This window comes from Haemorhous mexicanus, chromosome 2, assembly GCF_027477595.1.
Source record: "Haemorhous mexicanus isolate bHaeMex1 chromosome 2, bHaeMex1.pri, whole genome shotgun sequence".
Taxonomy (NCBI): domain Eukaryota; kingdom Metazoa; phylum Chordata; class Aves; order Passeriformes; family Fringillidae; genus Haemorhous; species Haemorhous mexicanus.
Window position 1 is genome coordinate 50,019,427 of NC_082342.1, and position 19,087 is coordinate 50,038,513.

The following is a 19,087-nucleotide window of genomic DNA, read 5'->3' on the forward strand; positions in this document are numbered from 1 at the left end:
TCCTTCTCTTGAAAATATACCTTTGAGTTTTATTTTAAAAAGCAGGAAGTCTTTGTAGCAGAAGTAAACTTCAACTTACAACAGGGAAGGATTTCTAAAGTCTTAAATTGAATTAGGAATTGAAAAGAAACACTGAGCAGCAAGCAAGAAAAGTGGGATAGGCAGGGGAGGAAGAGGAAAAAAGATGCAAAAATAAGTGAAATTGTAACTGGAAGGAGACGAAGCGCCATAAAACCAATAGCCAAACCAGACATAAACTCCAGAGCTGAAGTTTCAAGGTTGTTCTTTGGACAATGTAATTGTAAAAATATATTCTAGAACCATTTTCTAGGTCACAAAGCATCATCAAAACCATTATCTTCAGAATAACTCTTTAGCATCAGTTTGGTAGAAGAGCTTTTGTACAGATCTTTTTGGAGGGGTTGACTCAAATAAAGAAGGATTTAACTTCATATAGTGACATGAACTATGAACAGACAGATCATCCATACCACTAAGCAGGGTGTAAGCTGCTGGGTTTGAAAAATCTGCCACTAACTACTGCAAAAGTATGTAAAAGCTCCAAGACAGGTAATCAGACCATGCCCAGATACTCAACTTTGAACAAGATTCACAACTTCTGGTTATGTAAGCACCCCAGGAGTGCCTGGACACACACCTGAACCCTTCTAACACACTCCACTTGATTAACCTCAAAGTCATCAAGGTGCTGCTTTTCCCTCTCTGCAAATATCTTGTTCTGACATCTGGGTAGCCGTTTTAAATATCTGATGCAGACACCAAAGAAAGAAAATAGGATCCCAGAACTTACTTATAACTCCTCAGAACAGAAAGGAATGATGAGGACCAAAGCAGAAAGAACAACCAACTATGTAAAAACTACCTTTAGAAGTGATTTTAAATAGACAAAATTAACCACTTCTAAGGCGACAAAATTCCACATAGGACAAACTGACCCAGAAGCGTGTGATTTCACATCCCACATGTTTCATTATCTGGTCTTTTGTAGACAGACAAATTTCTGTTCATACATTGTAGCCCGAAATTACCTTTTCTTCATCCAAATGAATGCCACTGATCTCAAAATCAAACATAAAAAGTTCTGCCACTCGCCTAAAAATACAGTAAACCCCTGTTAAAACAGCCTCATTTGATAATAAGCAGCATTTCTTAACAGATCTTGCCTTTAGAAGTTACTTATGCTTCATGTCTTTCACAGAGATTAACACCACAGTTATATGAATGCTTTTATTAGGGACAAGGATTTCCTATGCTTTAGGTCCTTAACAATTTACTCAGTGAGAAACAATTTGTCCTTTGTTCTTAGTTTAGTCATCTGTTTTGAAAATAACCTTCAAAATAATCCCAGTACCTTAATCTAGATGTTCAAACAATTTGTGCAAATTACCCTTTTAATTTCCTTTGACACTTCATTTATTCTAACATCAGAAAAATATCTTTCCAAATCTAACATCCTTGATTGTGGTGAAAGAAGGAAGAAGGAAATAACTTACACATTAAGCTTGTCTAACCATGTCAGTGAATAAGTAATTCAAAACTAACTGCATAAACAGCTAATAAAACCTATTACAACAATCATAAAGTAAGCTTTCAATAAATATACTGCAAATCTGATTTTGAAAAATATAAATAAACCTTTATAAAGTGAAATCAAGTTATATAGTCTGTTCTTAATTTTATTCCTAAAAACATTGATATGTACACTGTACAGCATATAACTTTAATCAAAATAATATTATTGAAGAAAATCTTAAGGTTTTTTGTTGTTTTTTTTTTTTTTTGTTCTTGCAACATTTCAATTATTCAGCATAAATATATCTTGTGCTCTACAGCCACATTCTCCAAGATTACACAACTACAAACTTCCTAACTCCTGTGCAGGTAGTTTGGTAGAGACTAATAAATGAATAATGGAGATGTGGTTTGTTTTCCAAAAGATGTATCTATTTATTTAAGAAAACACAAAATATAAGTACAATAAGGAACAGCATATACCATCTAATAAACTAAATCTGCAAGATTCTATTTATAATCTATAAAGATCTATAAGCATCAATAAGTACCTGGTTTCTGGATCTAAGGAACTCAATACAGTTTCATCAGCTAGCAGACGTCTCAGACTCTGACACAGTTCAACATCTGTATTTAATCTGGAAAGATACAGGGTAAAAGAATCGTGCATTAACAAGAGACTAATATTTCAGTTTCTTGGTATTATTCAAAGGCAATATTTAGTGAAACAACATTTTAGCCGAGGACTATATTTTAAAATGCTTTCTGGTTCACAATCACAGTTAACAAGTAGAAAATTTCTATACAGAGCATGTGTGGACAAACCAGCATGGAAACAGGCATTGTGCATCTGAGAGAAAAATACTTTTGGATGGTATTTTGTTGCAACATGAGAAAGTCTAACACTGACTGCTTATTTATGAACAAAGATAATCATGGTGAGAGTATAAAGGTGGGAGAACTGTTTTCTAATCCTTACTTTGAAAGGACTCCATTAAAGGAAAACCTGTGCTCAAGTTTGCCATCAGATAAATGTGCTGCTGACTGCCACTGGGCTAGACCGAGAGCTTACTATACCCAGAACATTTCCACACACCAAGCACTGTCCCCATGCAGATAACACTGTGTCCATCGGATTTGCCAGCATGTTATCCTGCACTTCCAGGTGGGATACAGTGGGCAATGAAACACATGCACACAACAGTTTATGAGCCTCCCAAGATAATATATGAGTAATTTCTTCTTTCTACAAATTTTATATCTGAAGTGGTATTCAGATATTAAAGTCATATTGTTATATATGGTATGCTTAATCAAAGTCCTGAGAAATCCACTTTTAAGCATTTTGTACATAAACTTTACAACCACTAAAGAATTGTCACAAGTCCTAGAAAAATGTCACTTGAGCCTTTGATGGAATTCAAGGACATGGAGGCTCATGAACTGCAACTAAAATGGAAAAACCGTTCATGAGATACTGTAACAAAATGAAACCCTTAAATATCTGTAACAGAAGACTGACACTTTGTTTCCATGCACAAATATTTTTTGTTGATTGCTGTTTTCATAGATGATCATACAGTAATTTTTAAAGCTGCATATGGAAACAGGAAAAAAAAAAAGAGAAAAAAAGAAGAAAACATACTTCTCTACCACAGTACCAATGTTTCTGCAAGCTTCCTCAGCAGCCTCTCTGAATGCAAAGTCAGGGTGGGCAACTTTTACAAAATCAGCCTGATAAAAGTAGAAGAAGAAAATGGTGAGGCAAAAAGACAAACAAAAAAACCTCCCGGTTTATAAATAAACTGCATTCAAGCAGTTCTACTTACATTAACATTTATTTCTACAGTTCTATGCAATTATTTTGTAGAATTTGCCTTTTTTTGTCTAAAATATAAAGTTGACTGGAAAACTTTGCTGACAATCACACAGGGCCTCGAGTCCTTCCAATAAATGGTATTAATTCATACCCTTCTTAAAACATTTTATGCAGTGTGTATCTTAGAGTCCTTATAATACCGACCTACTCCAACATATTTGAATGTTATTAAAAAATATTTTTAAAACTAAATTTTCTAGTTAAGATGAAAGCTCACCACTAACAAGAAGAAATTTCCTAACAAGAAGAAATACTGATTTTTAATAAATCTCCAAATCCTTCAGGAGGTTCATAAGGCTAGAAGGATGCTAAAAGGGGCTGGGGAGCTAGGGGCTCCCATGACTGCTGACATGAAGTCAGGGTGGTTTTAGCATTGAAATGACAGACTTAAAATATTAGGATATATGTTATAAAGTATTAGAATATATTTAAAGTCTAGGACAATACTGAAGATATTAAGCATGATTTTACAGAAAGTACATGCAACAAGCTGACAGTGTAAAATATTATTGCCTTTCAGCTGAAAAGGTAGCCTTAGAAATGTTACACACTTAAAATTTTTACTTCTTAAAATTCCTTTTTAAAATCCTGTACAATACTGACAGAAAAGGTGCTGAATGACAGATATCATAATTTCTAACATCAGGTAATGATCAACAAATAACTTCCAGACAGTTCTGCAAGCTGTGTAGCTGTGAACATAAAAAAACCTGAATATAGTACAAAGGAGATAATTTTAGCTCAGCAAACTTATACAAAACTATGGTCATTGAATTCTGACATTAATGTTATACTTAGGTATTGACTGATTAAGCAAAATTAGGCATAGTCTATACAAAACATAAGAACTAATGACTTGACAGAGCTTGTAAGTACTTTCAGAAGGAAAAAGTGCTTGGCACAAAAGATGTCTTAAATCTACAAAAGAATAAGAAACAAGACTGGAGAACTGAAAACACACTGAGATATTCAAATGTGAAAACCCAAGCGACCTCAAAAAACTCAGTGACCTATTCACTAAGAACTGATTTCAGTATGAAGGTTGGTTCTGGTTCCTCCAACCAAAGAATGATGCTTTGATAAAAGACATGCTTTGGGCAAACTTCCAGAGAGCAATATGAAATGCTCTAATAAAGTTTTGTGATGCAGAATATCAGACCAAGTACTCTAAATCTGTGGACGACAAAAACTACAATCTAAGAAATTGCTGCCTTTTTCTTGTGTTAATAAAGAAGTGATATTGCTGCCTTTACTCTGGAAGCTCTTTATGGACCTTTACCTATAAATAATCATAACTTAAAACATGTGCATTGTCACTCCAACTTTAACTCTGAAATCAAAACCCTCTTTTCCACAATGTAAGTGATGCTAGAGAGCTTATGTATTAATATTGCAGCAGAAGCACAAGTACAATTTCACTGTTGTTTTTCTTGTTACGGCTTTTATACTATTTTTGTAACTGTCTTAAAAACAATTGGACAGTTTGACAGGATTTGCACTTGGCTATCATTTGGTAAAAGCCTTTGTAATTCACTTTCAATCAATTTAATTTTCTATCTTAACACAAAACTTCATGGAGCTGATCTGCTATTTCTACGCTATTTCTGCAGGGTAGAAAATCATAAAATGGAACATAGTGTAAGCTCAGCCAGTTTAAAAGAATTTATGTAAAAATAAAAAAAGTAACATACCAGGTCTGCCACTCTGCACAGGCTATCTGAAAGCTGATCAAAGATCATTACAGTCTCCGGCCCAGGTGGTGTTGAACACGCCTTCTGGACAAGCTGCTCTGATTCTTGCAATGCTCTGTCCTGTGCTTCTTGAAATCCTTCTGGACAGCTCAGTTCTGGAACACCAAACAGACCCTGCAGTGCAAAACACAGTGAAAACATATCACTATTGCCCTCCTTGATTTCTGCACCTTTGTTTCAAGACTGAATTATCACTACAGAATTTTACCCAAATGACCCCAGCTAGCACAGTGTAACACTTCACTGGACAGCAGCACCAGATATCAAGAGATTGCAGGCAACAGGACAGCTGTCTCAGGGTCACTAAATGAGCCCCCAATACGGGAAGCAAGACCTCAAAGGAATAATCAACAACAAGTGAAAAAGTTTGTGGAATGAACAGTTTTATTCCTGAAGTTCCTATCAAGCCTGGCCCTGTCCCACAGGGCAAGGTAAACACACTTATTCATGCAGGGTAAATGCAGATGGCACTTATGTTCTGCATTTGTGGAAAAGACTTAGAAAGGTTCTACCACTGACCAAACAAAATTACTAATGATAACAGAAAGAGAAGTTCCACAGCGCAGACCTACAACATGAAAAAGATTTCAAAGCATCACAGAATCCCCCGAGTTGGAAGTGATGGCAAAAGACTTTTGGGTTTTATGTATTCTTCATGTATTTGTAGCTTTGCAGGCTGTTAATACATAGTTATAACTTCTAGTCATTTCCCAGCTCTCTTTCTCACAGCTAACAAACTCCTGTTGATGCATTCTTGAAATTCTGTTTAGTCTTGCCTGTTAGTCTAGCAAGGACACCTTATTCTGCACCATAATAAAACGCGGAGTTAGAAGATCGGGGGAGCTTGGGGGGGAGCTCCAATGGGGCTGAACCCAGAGGGAAAATTATCTAACCCAGCTGCTCTTCCAATTGAACAATATTTGATAGGTATACTAATCAACTAATTATAAAAATGTAGAACTACAGTATCACATGTACATATCACCATGTTGTACACCTTGAAGGCTTTCAGTTAAAGATTTGCTTTTGTATTATTATTTTAACACTGTTTGAAAAAGCTTTGAGTTTTATTCCACATGAAGAAAAGACTCACAAGGATCACTGAATTCAAATTCCTGGCCCTGAACCGCACCCTCCCCAAGAGTCACACCGTGTGCCTGAGAGCACTGTCCAAATACTTCTTGAACTCTGTTAGGCTTAGTGCTGCAACCACTTCCCTGAGGAGCCTGTTCCAGTGCCCAACCACCCCGAGTGAAAAACCTTATCCTAGTAATTCCTTAATTTCATTTAACTTAAAGCAAGATCTCTTCAAGAAATACACTCCCTTTGCAACTGACCAACTACAACATGAGCATCTCCTCACCCCCTGACTACAGCATTGAACAGTGAAAGGTATGTGATGTCACACAAAATCCACCCCTTCCAAATTCAACCTCAGTATCTAAAAACCACAATGTGGATTTTCAAATCTGCAATCCAGTCAGTTTATAACCCACTTTCTACAAACTCTTTGTATTATTTCAGTCAGCTGCAGATTTGCAGCTTGCTAATATTTACCCAAATAAAACAAAAAGCTACAAATTGACAGCTTGTCTGTAAAAGTATATATTCAGAAGCAAAAGCAACCCTTTAAGCACACATTCAGAACATTCTGGATTGCTTTGTCCTATTTTCTTTCTGTCACTGTTGCTAAAAGCACCTTCTTTATTTGCTAATGAAAGGAAACCTTTCCTCACACTTCCCATGTTTTAATTTATTATTTGGGAACAGAAACTGGACTGAAGCGAACATTGAAAAAGGTATTTTTATATTTTTACACATGTGCACAAAACATAAAAACACCTGTGTCACAGCACTCTTGAATAATGTTTGCTGCCTAAGACACTCAAGACTGCCCTTTCACTCAGATCCTCAGCCAGAGGATGCAGTGTCTTGCAATAGCCCTGGGAGCTCCAGGTCTTCCTGCTGCCTTACATCATCACCCACCCTCCCAAGCAAGCTCTTCCTGCACATGTAGTGTTCTGTGACCAGGATATATCTCCTCTTAGATAAATTAGCTGTGGAACTCCTCTTACATATGATACCAAGTTTAACATTAAAAAATCAAAATTACAAAAAAAAAAATGAAGCTTGGTGTAGTTCTCTCTGTTTTTAATGTCATTGGCTACATGGCTGAAACATTTTTGTCTTCACTTTGTCTCAGCATTTACACCCTACCTAGCACAGGCTCTTTGTGAGTCTGAAATATGCACCTCTATTCCAAAAGAATCGTGGGCCAGGTGAATCATCTGGAACACATTCCCTAGACCAGCCAAGCAAACAATATTTAACTGGATTATTTCCTGAAGCAAGACTTCTACCAGTGTGCTTTCAGAGGCATGAGAACGTGAAGAAAAGTTTCCCAGGCAAGTGTCAGATTATAAACAGAGGTCAGATTTGTCCTTTCTAAAACCCAAAGTTCAACAGCTCCACCAGGCTGGGCACCATGGCAGGAAGAGCTGATCAGCAGGCAAACACCTGGATTTTACAGCTGCACCTATTCTTTATGCACTGTGCTACCTTACCTTCTCCAGGAGCGCGTTCATCCCCTGGACACAAATTAACAAACGTCCCTTACTCACCCGAAAAAGACAAGCATCAGAAAACCCAACCATCACCAAATCAGCAAAGAAATCCCTTTCTTGCCATAGGCAAGACATCAAGAATAAGCCCAGGCAAGGGGATGTGAGCAGCGTGGCTGCTCCCGAAGCACTGTCCGAGTACAGCGGCACGGCACTGACACGTGAACGCACAGCGAGGGGACGCTGGCAGGGAAGGGGGAATGGAAGGGGCAATCTCATTTCACGGACCTATGGGCACCACTGAGGCTGAAAGCACTCCCACGTACAAGGGCATCGCTGTCAAACGCTTCTGTGCCCAAAAGCCACAAGGTTTGGGTTTGCTAGAACCCATATAAACTCTTATTTAAAAAAAAAAAAAAACTACACCAAGAGAAAAATTACCCCCTTAGAACACTAGAGACAAGCAGAGCAAAGCACGAGGCTGCCAGCGACCAGGGCTCCTGTCGCAGCAGGCCCGGCCCTCCCCCACCGCCGCTCACCGTGTCCCTGCCCGCCGCACCGCCGCGCAGCGGCTGCTGCTGCTGCTGCTTCACATCGAAGGCGGTACCCACGGGGCACCAGCTGGTGCTGACGGCCCGGCCGCCCTGCCCCGCCGCCCGGCCCCGCAGCGCCCGGCCCAGCGCCGCGGGCAGCGCCCGCCGGCAGCCGCCCAGCATGGCGGAGCGCAGCGCAGCGCAGAGCGGCGGAGCGGGCCCGGCACGGCCGCGGCCTCCGCACGCCCGCTCGGCCGCGACCTCCACGCGTCCGCGCCGAGGGGAGGAGCGGCAGCAGGAGGCGGAGCGAGGCAGAGCTCCGGGCGCCCACGGGCCCTCAGAACGCTGGGAGCCTCTGGCCCGGGTTCTGGGCGCTCCCCGGCCTGCCCCGCTTCCCGGGTCACCAGCGCCCGACCCGGCCGCACCGGGGCCTCTGCTGGCTGATACCTGTCCTACGCGTTCTCCAGTAAAACCTAAGGCCCTTCTAAAATGTTTTTTCGGTCTACATGTTTTTGTGATACAAACTTGCGGCGTGTGGCTTACGGGAAGAAACTTCGTCTTGCTGAAAACTTCACAAAGGCCTTTCCTCCGCCTGAGTGCCCTTGTATCTCCCTTGCTGTCATTTGAGAAGTGCAGCTGTTCCTCCTGAATTAACCCACCGTGCCCTTTCTGTTTGGGCTCTGTGATCCACACTCGGGTTCAACTACTGTGGGAAGGAGCCCACATTCCCCTGGTACCTACCCTGAGGTGCTGATGGGATGCCAGGCCTTAAGCTCCTAACGCTGCATTTCATGATGCTGACCAATCTCCACTGGCATCTCTACTTTATTCTCTTCTAAGAGAAGTGAATGAGACATCCTATTTTTTTTTTTTTTAATATATATTTTTGAGTTTAAGAAGGAGTGGGAGGACGGGGGAAGAAGAAGAAAAAGAAAATTCGGGGGAAAGAAATGACAGAATTTTTATGTATATTTCATTTCCTGTTTTATGGCACAGGAAATAACTCTTGATCAGTTCTCTGGCATGGCTGCTTCGGTGTTGATTAAATATTATCTTTAACCTGTGAGAATTTATTTTGCACCAGCTAATTCTGAAGTAGAGCAGCTTTATGCTGTATTTTTGCACTTGCCTTGAATATTTGCCCACATCAGAGAATCTACATGGCACTTCCTCCTATCACTCCATTTCACTCAATTTCAGACCTGTGACTACACAGAGAGAAAATACCATATTTAAAAGCTATAAATGAAACGACGAAACTTGCTTGCACCACACAGCAAGCAGCTTCTGCAGAGGTATCAAACTACACTAATTTCAAGTTTAAATACTGTTTTAAAGTGGTTGGATGGAAACTAACCAAGTTTCAAGTCCATCTACACATGCCGCATTGGAAGATATAAACTGGCTTCGAAGTAACTGTTGCTTCTTGTTTATACAAGATATCCCACACAACATAATTCCAGAACTTTTGTCTTTTATTTCATCTCACTTTGGTTTAAAATTTGTTCTTCAGAACTGGGGTACACACCCCTGTGAATGCCTACAGTAAGTCACCAAACCACTAATATTGTTAAGGCCAGCACTGTAGATTCTGAAGTCTTGTCCTCTCTTGTGCAGAAGCTGTCCCTGAAACCAAGTCTCTTGTGTTGAATCCAGCAGAAATTGCCCAGCAGATAACAGCTTTCTTAGGGAGGGCATTCAGGGATAATGCGGAGCTACAGGGTGGGCAGCAGCAGTGGCTGCAGTGGGTCAGCAGTGCTGAAGAGGAGGAACCCAGAGAAGGTGGTGTCGTCATCGCCATCTGCAAAGAGCCCATTGAAAGCCTCTCCTTGGTGGGCCTGCAGCCACACCTCGTCTCCTCCCTGCAGCTCGAGGATGGCGGCTCCCGAGGCCTGGTCCTCTCCACTCTGGTACCTGTCCACCGTGTGCAGCATCTTGATGCCGTTCTTAACGAGAGCTACTCGCACGTTCCTCGAGTAGACAGTGATGTGGTAGGTGAAATAGTAAACACCGGGGTGTTTGCAGGTGAACTTGCCAGTAGCCGAGTTGAAGTCATTCAGGCTGTTATAGAGCACCTTGTCAAACTTGATTGGGCGATTCGGAGGGGGAAACTTGGTGTTGGCTGTAAGGCCAACACTGAAAGCACTCCTTGGGAGGACTCCTGGGGCACCTACCTCCCCCTTGTCTCCTCTGTCTCCTTTCAAGCCTCTTTCCCCCTGAACTCCAGGATTGCCCTGTGGTCCTATACCTCCAGTATTACCTTTAGGACCTGGATTACCAATCGGGCCAATCGGCCCTGGGAAACCAACTCTTCCAGGATGGCCAATTTCACCCTTTGTCCCTTTTGGACCTATGGGTCCAATGTCTCCTTTTAACCCCTTTTGTCCTTGCAGTCCCAGCTCTCCCTTCTGACCTTTGTGACCCACTGATCCTATAAATCCTTTTGGTCCCAGTTTCCCCGGTGGTCCTCTTTCTCCTTTATCTCCTTTGTTCCCCTTCTCTTCAACAGTCCCATTGGTTCCTAAAGGGGAAAAAAAAAAGAAAAAAAAACAAAACCAAAACCAAATAATAATAAAAACAAAATAAAAAAACTCCACAACTTTCTTGTGATCCTCCATTGGAAAGCACAAATTGAGGTTCATCATGAGGAGATACATGTGCAGGTCTGAATCTCCACTGTGCATACTCCACTGTGCTCACTGTACACACAGTTTTTCATACATTTAAGTGCAGGATAAGCATAATGTCTGAAGAGCCTGCTATTTTGTTAGAAAACAGGTGCTCTGGCTGGCAGCAGCAAGAATAAGCTCAAAGAAAGGAAGGTTGTCTATGGGCTGATGATAACACTGACAGCTCACATCATCTCATGCAAAAGTACCATCTGTCCACACTTTTTTATAGCCTTTGGTGTACAGAATGGGTGACAGGGTTCACAATTTAATCAGAGGAAGAGGAAGGGGTTTTATTTACAATACCATGAACTTGACTTGAACTGTCACATGTTTATATAATTTCTACTTCTCTTGGGTTACATATGTTGCTACTGCAGCACAACTAAAGGTGTTTTGTCCTGGTTACTTGCCACCCTATGCTTTATTTATCCTTCATCCATCATTGATCAGAAGATCAAAGCCTTCAAAACTGCTCTGGTTGCTGCACAAGGTTTTGAAGGTGAAGATCTCATGATGTGAAAGGCACTTTAGCAGTTGATAGACAAAAGACACCATAAAGAACATAGGCTCAATCCATCAAGAAAAGAAGCTGATCAATTGTGCTCAACAGCCTTTGGCTTCTCATGTTAGGAATAATGCTGTTTGTAGAGTTTGTTGTTCTCAATTTAGAAATGAGAGAATTTAAAATAGATGAGATTGTATGATGAGCTCACAAACACAAGGGCAGCAGTTCATAGACAAATATTAAATTGAGGCACTTCTCTGACCTCGTTCACCTTTCTCTCCATTGACACCATCTTTTCCTGGACTTCCAGGAATTCCTGGTTCACCTAGTACAGAAATAAAAACACAGATATTCATTAAACAAATTACCAGAAAATTTGGGAGGAGTCCTTCTTTAATCTTTCCTCCTCAATCCTGGCCAAACAGTAATGTAAAGCATACCCTTATTCCTGACTTTTAGTGTCTGCCACTGCTGGTAGTTTTATTTTACAGAGAGATTGACAAAGAGCAGAGAAACTCTGCTTGAGGATGGTGCTTTTGGGGTGCAGATGAAATCCTTGGTGTAAAGAGGTGAGTTATTGAGACATGTACAGTTGTGTGGATCACCAGTGTGAAAACTTTTCTTGCTGTCTCCATCCATGGAAATTCAGCAAGAAGCATTGCTGGGGCAGGAAGCCTTGCAGTTAAACAAGAATGTGGTTTTGTGGTGGGCTTGGCAGTGCTGGTTTAATGGTTGGACTAGATCATCTCAGAGGCCTTTTCCAGCTGTGATGAGTCTGTGATTCTAAGAATGGTGAACTCCCACCTCAAGAAGAGACATGCAGGAGTTTAACTGACGGCAATGGATCATTACAGCGGAATAATATTGCCTATAAAGCTGAGGAAGGTATTCACACTCTTGATCCTTGTACCAAGCATGACATGGAGTTTCCACTGCTCTACAGAGAGCAATTATGGAAGTGATTTTTGTAGTGCAGAGGTAGTACAGATGCCCAAGACGTCTGTGATCAAATAACTGGATACATCCCAAGTTCAGCAACAGAAGAAAAACAGAGTTGGCAGTTTGGTTGTGAGAGCTACTGCTCTCCAGTCATATGGACCAGAGAACAGTTCCTTAGCAGTTTCCTGCGCATTGGGTCCATCCCAGCATCTGCTGAAATTTCACTGACTTGGTAAGGAACAAAATTAATCCTCATGTATTAAACCACAAAGATGTATCTATATAGAGTGTAAAGAATGGTGCATTCACCCCACTTTAATCAAACAAAGAACAGAAACACAGTCACCATAACAGATGCATTTAGGAAAAATGTTGGAGAGTTTGTCAGAATCTAATGGTATCATGATAACTCACTGGAGTGCTGAATGGACCTTTAGAAAATAAATGAAAATATGAAAGTTTTAGGTTTTCTATTTTTCAGACCTTTCTGGAACCCTGCATACAGAAGAAGAGGGCAGTTAAATGTATGTGCCTATTAAGATGCTAATGGAAATCTTTGTTTCTTTCTATATTTTAAAAGGTTATGAAGTGTTATATGTCCACAGGCCTGCAGATTTATCACCTTGTGCAATCCTGGCCTTGATATTCCAGCATGGATACAAGGGCCATTGTTAACCTAAGGCTTAAGGTATTATGGGGGTGATTATCTTTAGGATGCTGAGATTATCCCTGAGTTTGATATCTCACACAAATCTCTATTATAGCCTGCTAGAGCAGAAATAAATCCTACATTGTTGTTCAATAGTCTCCATTTCTGAACTTACTCTAGTGACTCTTGAGTTACAGCAAGTAGGCATACTCAGAATCAAGTCCTACCAATGTATAATTTAGATAAGAAAGAGAAGTCTTCTTACCACTGCATACTTCCTACTACACCAAACACGATATCATTTGTTGCTTTTTTGTTTAGTGGGCTTGAAGCTCTTTGCAGAAATATAGTTTCTATCTTAGAGGAGTAGGAGTAGGTTTGCAGGCTTTAAAATTTTCAAATACATTTGAAAATATTCCCATGATAGAAAGTAAAGCCTTTTTTCCTTTTGTTTTTATCCCATGAGCCTGACATCTCCATAGTATTTTCTGTCTTGCTCTCCTTAAGCCTTTTTTTATATTTCCTTCTTCAAAGAGGTAAATGACAAATGTCTGAAATGTTTTCTGAAGGCTAGGCAGAATAATTCCATTCATGCAGAGTAACTACAGACAAATTTGGGAGTGAATGGCCTTGCATTTGATATATTAAATCATTAATTCTGAACATAGTACCTGTATCTCCCTTGTCTCCTTTTGACCCGTCACGTCCATCCCGACCAGGTATGCCATTGTGCCCAGGATTGCCAGGAATGCCAGGATACCCTTGGGTGCAGATGTCCTGGTTCTGTGTCTCTGCTGTGCTGACTACAATAGCCAGCAGTACAATCCAGCTTTTCATTCTTTAGATAGGTTATAAGATTTTGGCTGAAATATTTAAGAAGAAAAAGTACATCTGCCTGTGCCTACCTTAGAAAGGAATGCAGGGTGGTGCAGGGAGCAAAACAAGGAAATGGGGTTTCACCATGTCTATTGTTTTGTTTTATTTATAAATCTTTCTATTGCATTAATTACAGTCCTGGAGACTACTGAGTGCTATTTAAAATAATTATTTAATGGACATATCAGTCCTGGCATCATTCTACATTTAAAATATTAGCTTTACACAATTCTCCATCCACATTTCTACCTACACCTACTTGTGACTGCATGGTTGTACCAGGAGATAGTGTCATGGGAGGTGAGCTAAGGCAATTCAACCCCTTCATTCAGCTCAGAGCAATCACTTTTAAATTTTTAATTTTTTAAAATTTTATTATTATTCACTCAGATTAGTTCCCTACTGGGTTAATAAGTTGAATGACCTCAGAGGAGGGGTTAGAGGTGGAGCAGAGTGAGATGAGGGCAAAGGTGTGAGGGATCAAGAGAGTTTTTGGCAAAAACAAGTCTTTAGCTGTGTGCTCCCAATTCATGTAACTTTGCTACTAAAAGTCCATCTTATATTTATCTTTTCTCTAGAGAGGCCCTCCTATATAATGTTTTTTAAATATAGGCCCATTGAAATACATTTAGGCTTAATCCTGGACACAGCTGGTTTAAGTGAGTGTAAGAGCAATTGTTGGGAAGAGATTAGACTGAGGAATAAAAAGTAAATAGAAACAAAATGAATACCTGCCTTGTTTGGAATTAATATCCAGAAATGTTAATGCACAGAAGCTTCAGCTATATAGGTTAATACTTAAACAGGTAAAAGTGATTGTTATTATGAGTAAATGTTAAACAATTGGCTTTGGAATTAGTTCTTTTATTAATGAAGAGTAAGATCAGTATTTCTTTTGCAATATTAACTAGCATTAACTAAAAAATTATGTCTTCTCTTTAATCCCTTCACCACAATTTCTCACTCTCATGAAACAATGCACACAAGTACCATGTAAAGAGACACCAGTATGTCCACAATAAGAATAATTACACCCTTAATCTAATTTATAGAGTAAGACTTTATCTTTGGGACATGCTCCTTAATCTTTTTATTCTCTGTTTAGAAAAGTTTCCCATTTTGGAACCATTATTAGAAATTATTTATGGTGTCTTTGCCAATGGATTTACTCAGAGATGTTTGATCACCAACCAAAAAAATCCCACTTTGGCTGCTGCTGCTGGTTGGCACTGAAGAAAGGTGAAAATAGATAAAACATTTGCTCCTTCTGAGGTATATAAATATTTGCTGCCTTAGTCAAAGCACTCCATAGGCATTCAAAAGGAAGAAGTGCTCTGTATGACACTGTTAGGTTATGATGCATCCTACAGAGAACTCTGACAGTCCTTGTCCACTTACAGAGAACCCCATTCCCAGAGTTGTCTAGGGAAGCATTTCCTGCCTAAAGAATAGACAGTGTGGTTGGTCCCCCATACATGCACTCCTCCCTACAACCTGACACCATCATCATATATATAGGACCTTTGTTCTTACCTTGTTCACTTGGTACTTGCAGTGTTCTTGGACATCTTTATACTGAGTGTAGAAACTTCATGTAAAAGAATGCACACTCCGATATGTGTCTTGAGGACAAGCACTTGTTTGGTCACTAAATTCTCAAAGGTCAGTGATTTAATTCTGAGAGCTGTTCAATAATTAAAACAGAGGTTTAAAGTGGAATCTTTCTATTTATTCCAATATTAAGCTGAAGTGCTCTGTACTTTGGCTTTTACCACTGTTACATAAAAGGAAATCGTTAAAATGGATTAATAAGGCTTTGATTTCCTGTTCCTTTGTACAAATGTATCACACAAATGTTAGCCTCTGACAGCTTGGATGATTTGTGGGATGGAAGGCATGTCTCACACCATTATTGTAGTGCTAAAATATGTCAAGAAGATAATTTCTGAGTCAGTTAATTTACAATGGATTTAGGGACAAAGAGTATAGAAATTAAAACAAAAAATGCTAAGAATGTGTCATTACAATTATTAGGTGATTAAGGAAAAGAAGTAACAAGGGTAAATTAAAAATAGAATAAATAGAATTACAAAGTTTTTCATGTGTAGTTAGCAGGCTCCCTATCTAGCTATTCAAGCAACAGTCAAAGTTATTGGGCTACTAAATTATGTATTAGTGGTAACTAATTTGAAAAAAGCCATAACTCAATTCTTAACTGTGTCTTCTTGAAACTACTGGAACTGCTGTTGTCTAAGGACTGGTGGAAGTCAACTGAGATTATCATCAACTCCCTAAATGCTGATCATCAACAGTGAAGGATAAAACCAAAAGTAACGTGAGTTAATGTGTCAACGAACTCTTGTTGGTTCAAGTGACTGCAAACAGAGTCTGAGGGTGTCACCACACTGCAAAGATGTGACACGTGTGCTCTGCACACATCAAAGAACGTTCCCTCAGCACAGCAGATCAACGAAGTTTTCTGTAAGATCTTCACCACCACCCTGTGGCGACACCAAAATATTGCAAGAGTTGAGTTGCCCTGGCTTGAACCTGGGACATCGTGTCCACCGCGCTCTGGGGAAAAGGAGGGACCATGGGCAGAAATTCGCTGCTCTACTTGAACTTCTGCAGCCAAATTATTCTTGCTGCTATGCTAACTGAGAAGAAGAAATGAGAGCCACAACGAACAATCCATTTCTCTTTACCCACTAAGCACCGTCTGAAATTTTCTAAGCCTGCTTAGCCTCAGCCTCCTTTCTCACTTAAAAGTTTGAGTCACTAAAAAGCAGCCCATCCTGCCTGTTAGGAATAATGTCATTCATTAGCTACCTATACCTTGATGGACTCTGCAGTTAGTCTGGTTTGATGCATTTTTAACAGGTAACCAAGAAAACTGCTGGAGAAATAGCCTTTTAGACAAATGTTTCCTTCAGCTGCTTTTTAGTGCCTTGTCTCATCACAGAATAATGATTTGAAAATAATTACATGGGAGCAAGAGTTCATCATTTGCTGTTAAAAAACATTGCATCTGAAAGGCAGGAGATGCAGAGGTTGTTAGATTGACTGCTGTGCTAATTACCTTCGTTAGGAGATGAATATGACAGCAACGACCATGATGGTTAATTAGATATACCTGACCTTATTAGCAGAGCAGTTTCTAGACACTTTTTCAGTAAGTCAGTATCTCTAAAGTCTGGGGCGTGCTTATAGGAAGAGGCCATGGTGCACCTGGGGCTCCTCCTTTCCTTTTAAGCAGTTTCAGCTTTCCTGAAAAAAAAATCTCTAGGAGAAACAGTGGATAAATCCTACACCACCTTGTGTTCAGAGAGAAACTCAGCCCCTGAAGAGCAGTGGTACTCCTTCCTCTCAGATCTGCCCTTCTGAACTTCACTGATGCGACTCCAGTGATGCAGATGGACACCTTCCAGCCTCTGCTTGTCCACAGAGCGGTTTGGCTGCCAATGCAGGTGTCCCACTCTGAATGCTTAAAACATTAAAATGACTCAAATAAACACTGTCCAGGTGTCAATCACACATACACACCACCCCACTCCCCCCCCCAAGATGCACAACAGAAATGCAGGATGTAATGATGTGTTGTAAACAGACAATGATGTAATGTTAACAGAGGGAAGGTGTGATAGATGTGGGTTACTTGTCTGGTGCAACCTGCTGTAGGTGCCAGCAGAGACATTTGGGGATGCCCCATAGAGTCTACAAAGGGGATGCAGGTGTAGACACATGTACACACACACAGACACAGACATGTCTGTTTTTTTAAATCAGAGCCTAAATACCTAATAGTTGCAGTAGGTGAGTTCTCAGCTCCAAGCACTGGACAAGTTCTGATTGCAGCAAACTAAACAGAGACTTAAGATTAACAAAAAAAGTGTGCTAACAGTTTATACAGTTTTATCACATTCTCACAATTACATATCCTCTAGATTGAGTAACTAAATTTTGTAAAGCATTGAGAAACATATTCACTTGTATAAGGAGTATTTTGTGCTTTCCTTACAAACTACACGGTGTGCTGTATTTCACTGCTGAGGTTTTAGTTTCTCCTTTGATTCTGGAATATGAAAAAGCCTGAGTCCTTGTCTCTGTTACCAAGCACAGATCATTATGCAGCCTTTGGAAAAAACCTAAACAGCCAAAAAAAAATCTAAGACAAGCAGTGCTATTTCTGTGCAAACTAAAAGCTCCATCTGATAGATCAACTCTCAAGGAACTTAGAAGCTGAAAGTACAGAATGATCTACATGATTTAGCCTGACTGCCCAAGCATGAAATAAAAGGCTCAAATGAGCTCACCCTGGCCAGATGAACCACAGGGTCCTTAGAAAGCCTACTGATTGCTACATCCTACTCCAGTGTTTGCTTAGGGCATGTTTTTATACCATCCAATCTATCTCACTAAGTGCTCAAACTATGCCTTTCTCTTTAAAGTTGGAGCACTCAGCACACATCCCACCACGGCAGCAACCTTGGGAGGCAGAAACTCTCAGGTGTGAGATAAACCAAGAAATATAAGAACCTGGACTTTGGAAAGAGGGGTAAAGAAATAGCAAACCAACTATTGAGCCAGCATTTGAACTTGTCAAAACATTTCTGATGAAAAGATTTCGGCAAAGTATGTTACTTTGTTAAAGCTGGTGTGTCTCAGCAAACACAATCTTTGACACAGCCTGGAGCAGAAAGGACACAGGCACACCATTTGGATGTGGCCCTCTGTCCTGTCAGAATAATGAGATACAAAAAACTTCCCTGAATCAGAGAAGTTGAACCCCCAGCTGTGTTGCCCTCTGCTCCAGCAAGCAGGCAAGTAAACCTGTTCACACACATGAGCAGAAAATACCTTTTGGGTGAGCCCATTTAAATGGGTTTGCTTTTGTTCCACAGAAAATAAAATTAAATCCTCCTTACCTGCCCTGCAGTACTTAAGTCACCATCCTCTGTTAGCAGGAGCTTTATTAGCACAGAAGCTGTACCTGTATGTATTGCAAGGGGTACTGTGTAAAGCCTCTCCAGGACAAGGTAAAGCACAGTAATCACAGGCTGACAGCAGCAAGTACAGGCTTTGCCTGAACAACGAAGAGTTCAATACCAGAACCAGCCTTAGGCATTGTTAAAATGAACTTGTGCTGGGAAGTACTGAAGCTGTTACTGGGAAAACAAGAGAGGATGGTG

At 40.2% G+C, this 19,087-nt stretch overlaps 2 protein-coding genes across 2 annotated transcripts in view; both read right to left on the reverse strand.

The window, feature by feature from the left end:
• The window catches only part of MIPEP (mitochondrial intermediate peptidase), a 65,798-nt gene extending 57,343 nt beyond the window's left edge, over nt 1-8,455 (reverse strand). The window contains exons 1-5 of the mRNA XM_059838750.1: nt 8,264-8,455; nt 5,104-5,277; nt 3,179-3,267; nt 2,085-2,171; nt 1,050-1,113 (exon numbers count right to left, since the gene is read on the reverse strand). Of these exons, the coding sequence (XP_059694733.1) occupies nt 1,050-1,113; nt 2,085-2,171; nt 3,179-3,267; nt 5,104-5,277; nt 8,264-8,440 (591 nt within the window). The 5' untranslated portion in view covers nt 8,441-8,455. The remainder of the gene's footprint in view (nt 1-1,049; nt 1,114-2,084; nt 2,172-3,178; nt 3,268-5,103; nt 5,278-8,263) is intronic.
• A 1,268-nt stretch (nt 8,456-9,723) lies between these two features.
• On the reverse strand, nt 9,724-19,046 carry LOC132323492 (complement C1q and tumor necrosis factor-related protein 9A-like). The gene is made up of 3 exons (XM_059838759.1): nt 13,694-19,046; nt 11,697-11,759; nt 9,724-10,778 (listed from the first exon to the last, which is right to left on the reverse strand). Exons 1-3 carry the CDS (start codon nt 13,857-13,859, stop codon nt 9,973-9,975), a joined length of 1,035 nt encoding a protein of 344 aa, XP_059694742.1. The 5' UTR covers nt 13,860-19,046; the 3' UTR covers nt 9,724-9,972.
• Between the last annotated feature and the right edge of the window lie 41 nt (nt 19,047-19,087).

Bases quoted from the DNA above. Each gene is read 5' to 3' on its own strand.
- LOC132323492 (XM_059838759.1), bottom strand. From the start codon at position 13,859: ATGAAAAGCTGGATTGTACTGCTGGCTATTGTAGTCAGCACAGCAGAG. The intron at 11,760-13,693 runs GTACTATGTTCA...TTTCTGTACTAG, and splicing joins AGGAGACAAGGGAGATACAG to GTGAACCAGGAATTCCTGGA. The intron at 10,779-11,696 runs GTCAGAGAAGTG...TTTCCCCTTTAG, and splicing joins TGGAGAGAAAGGTGAACGAG to GAACCAATGGGACTGTTGAA.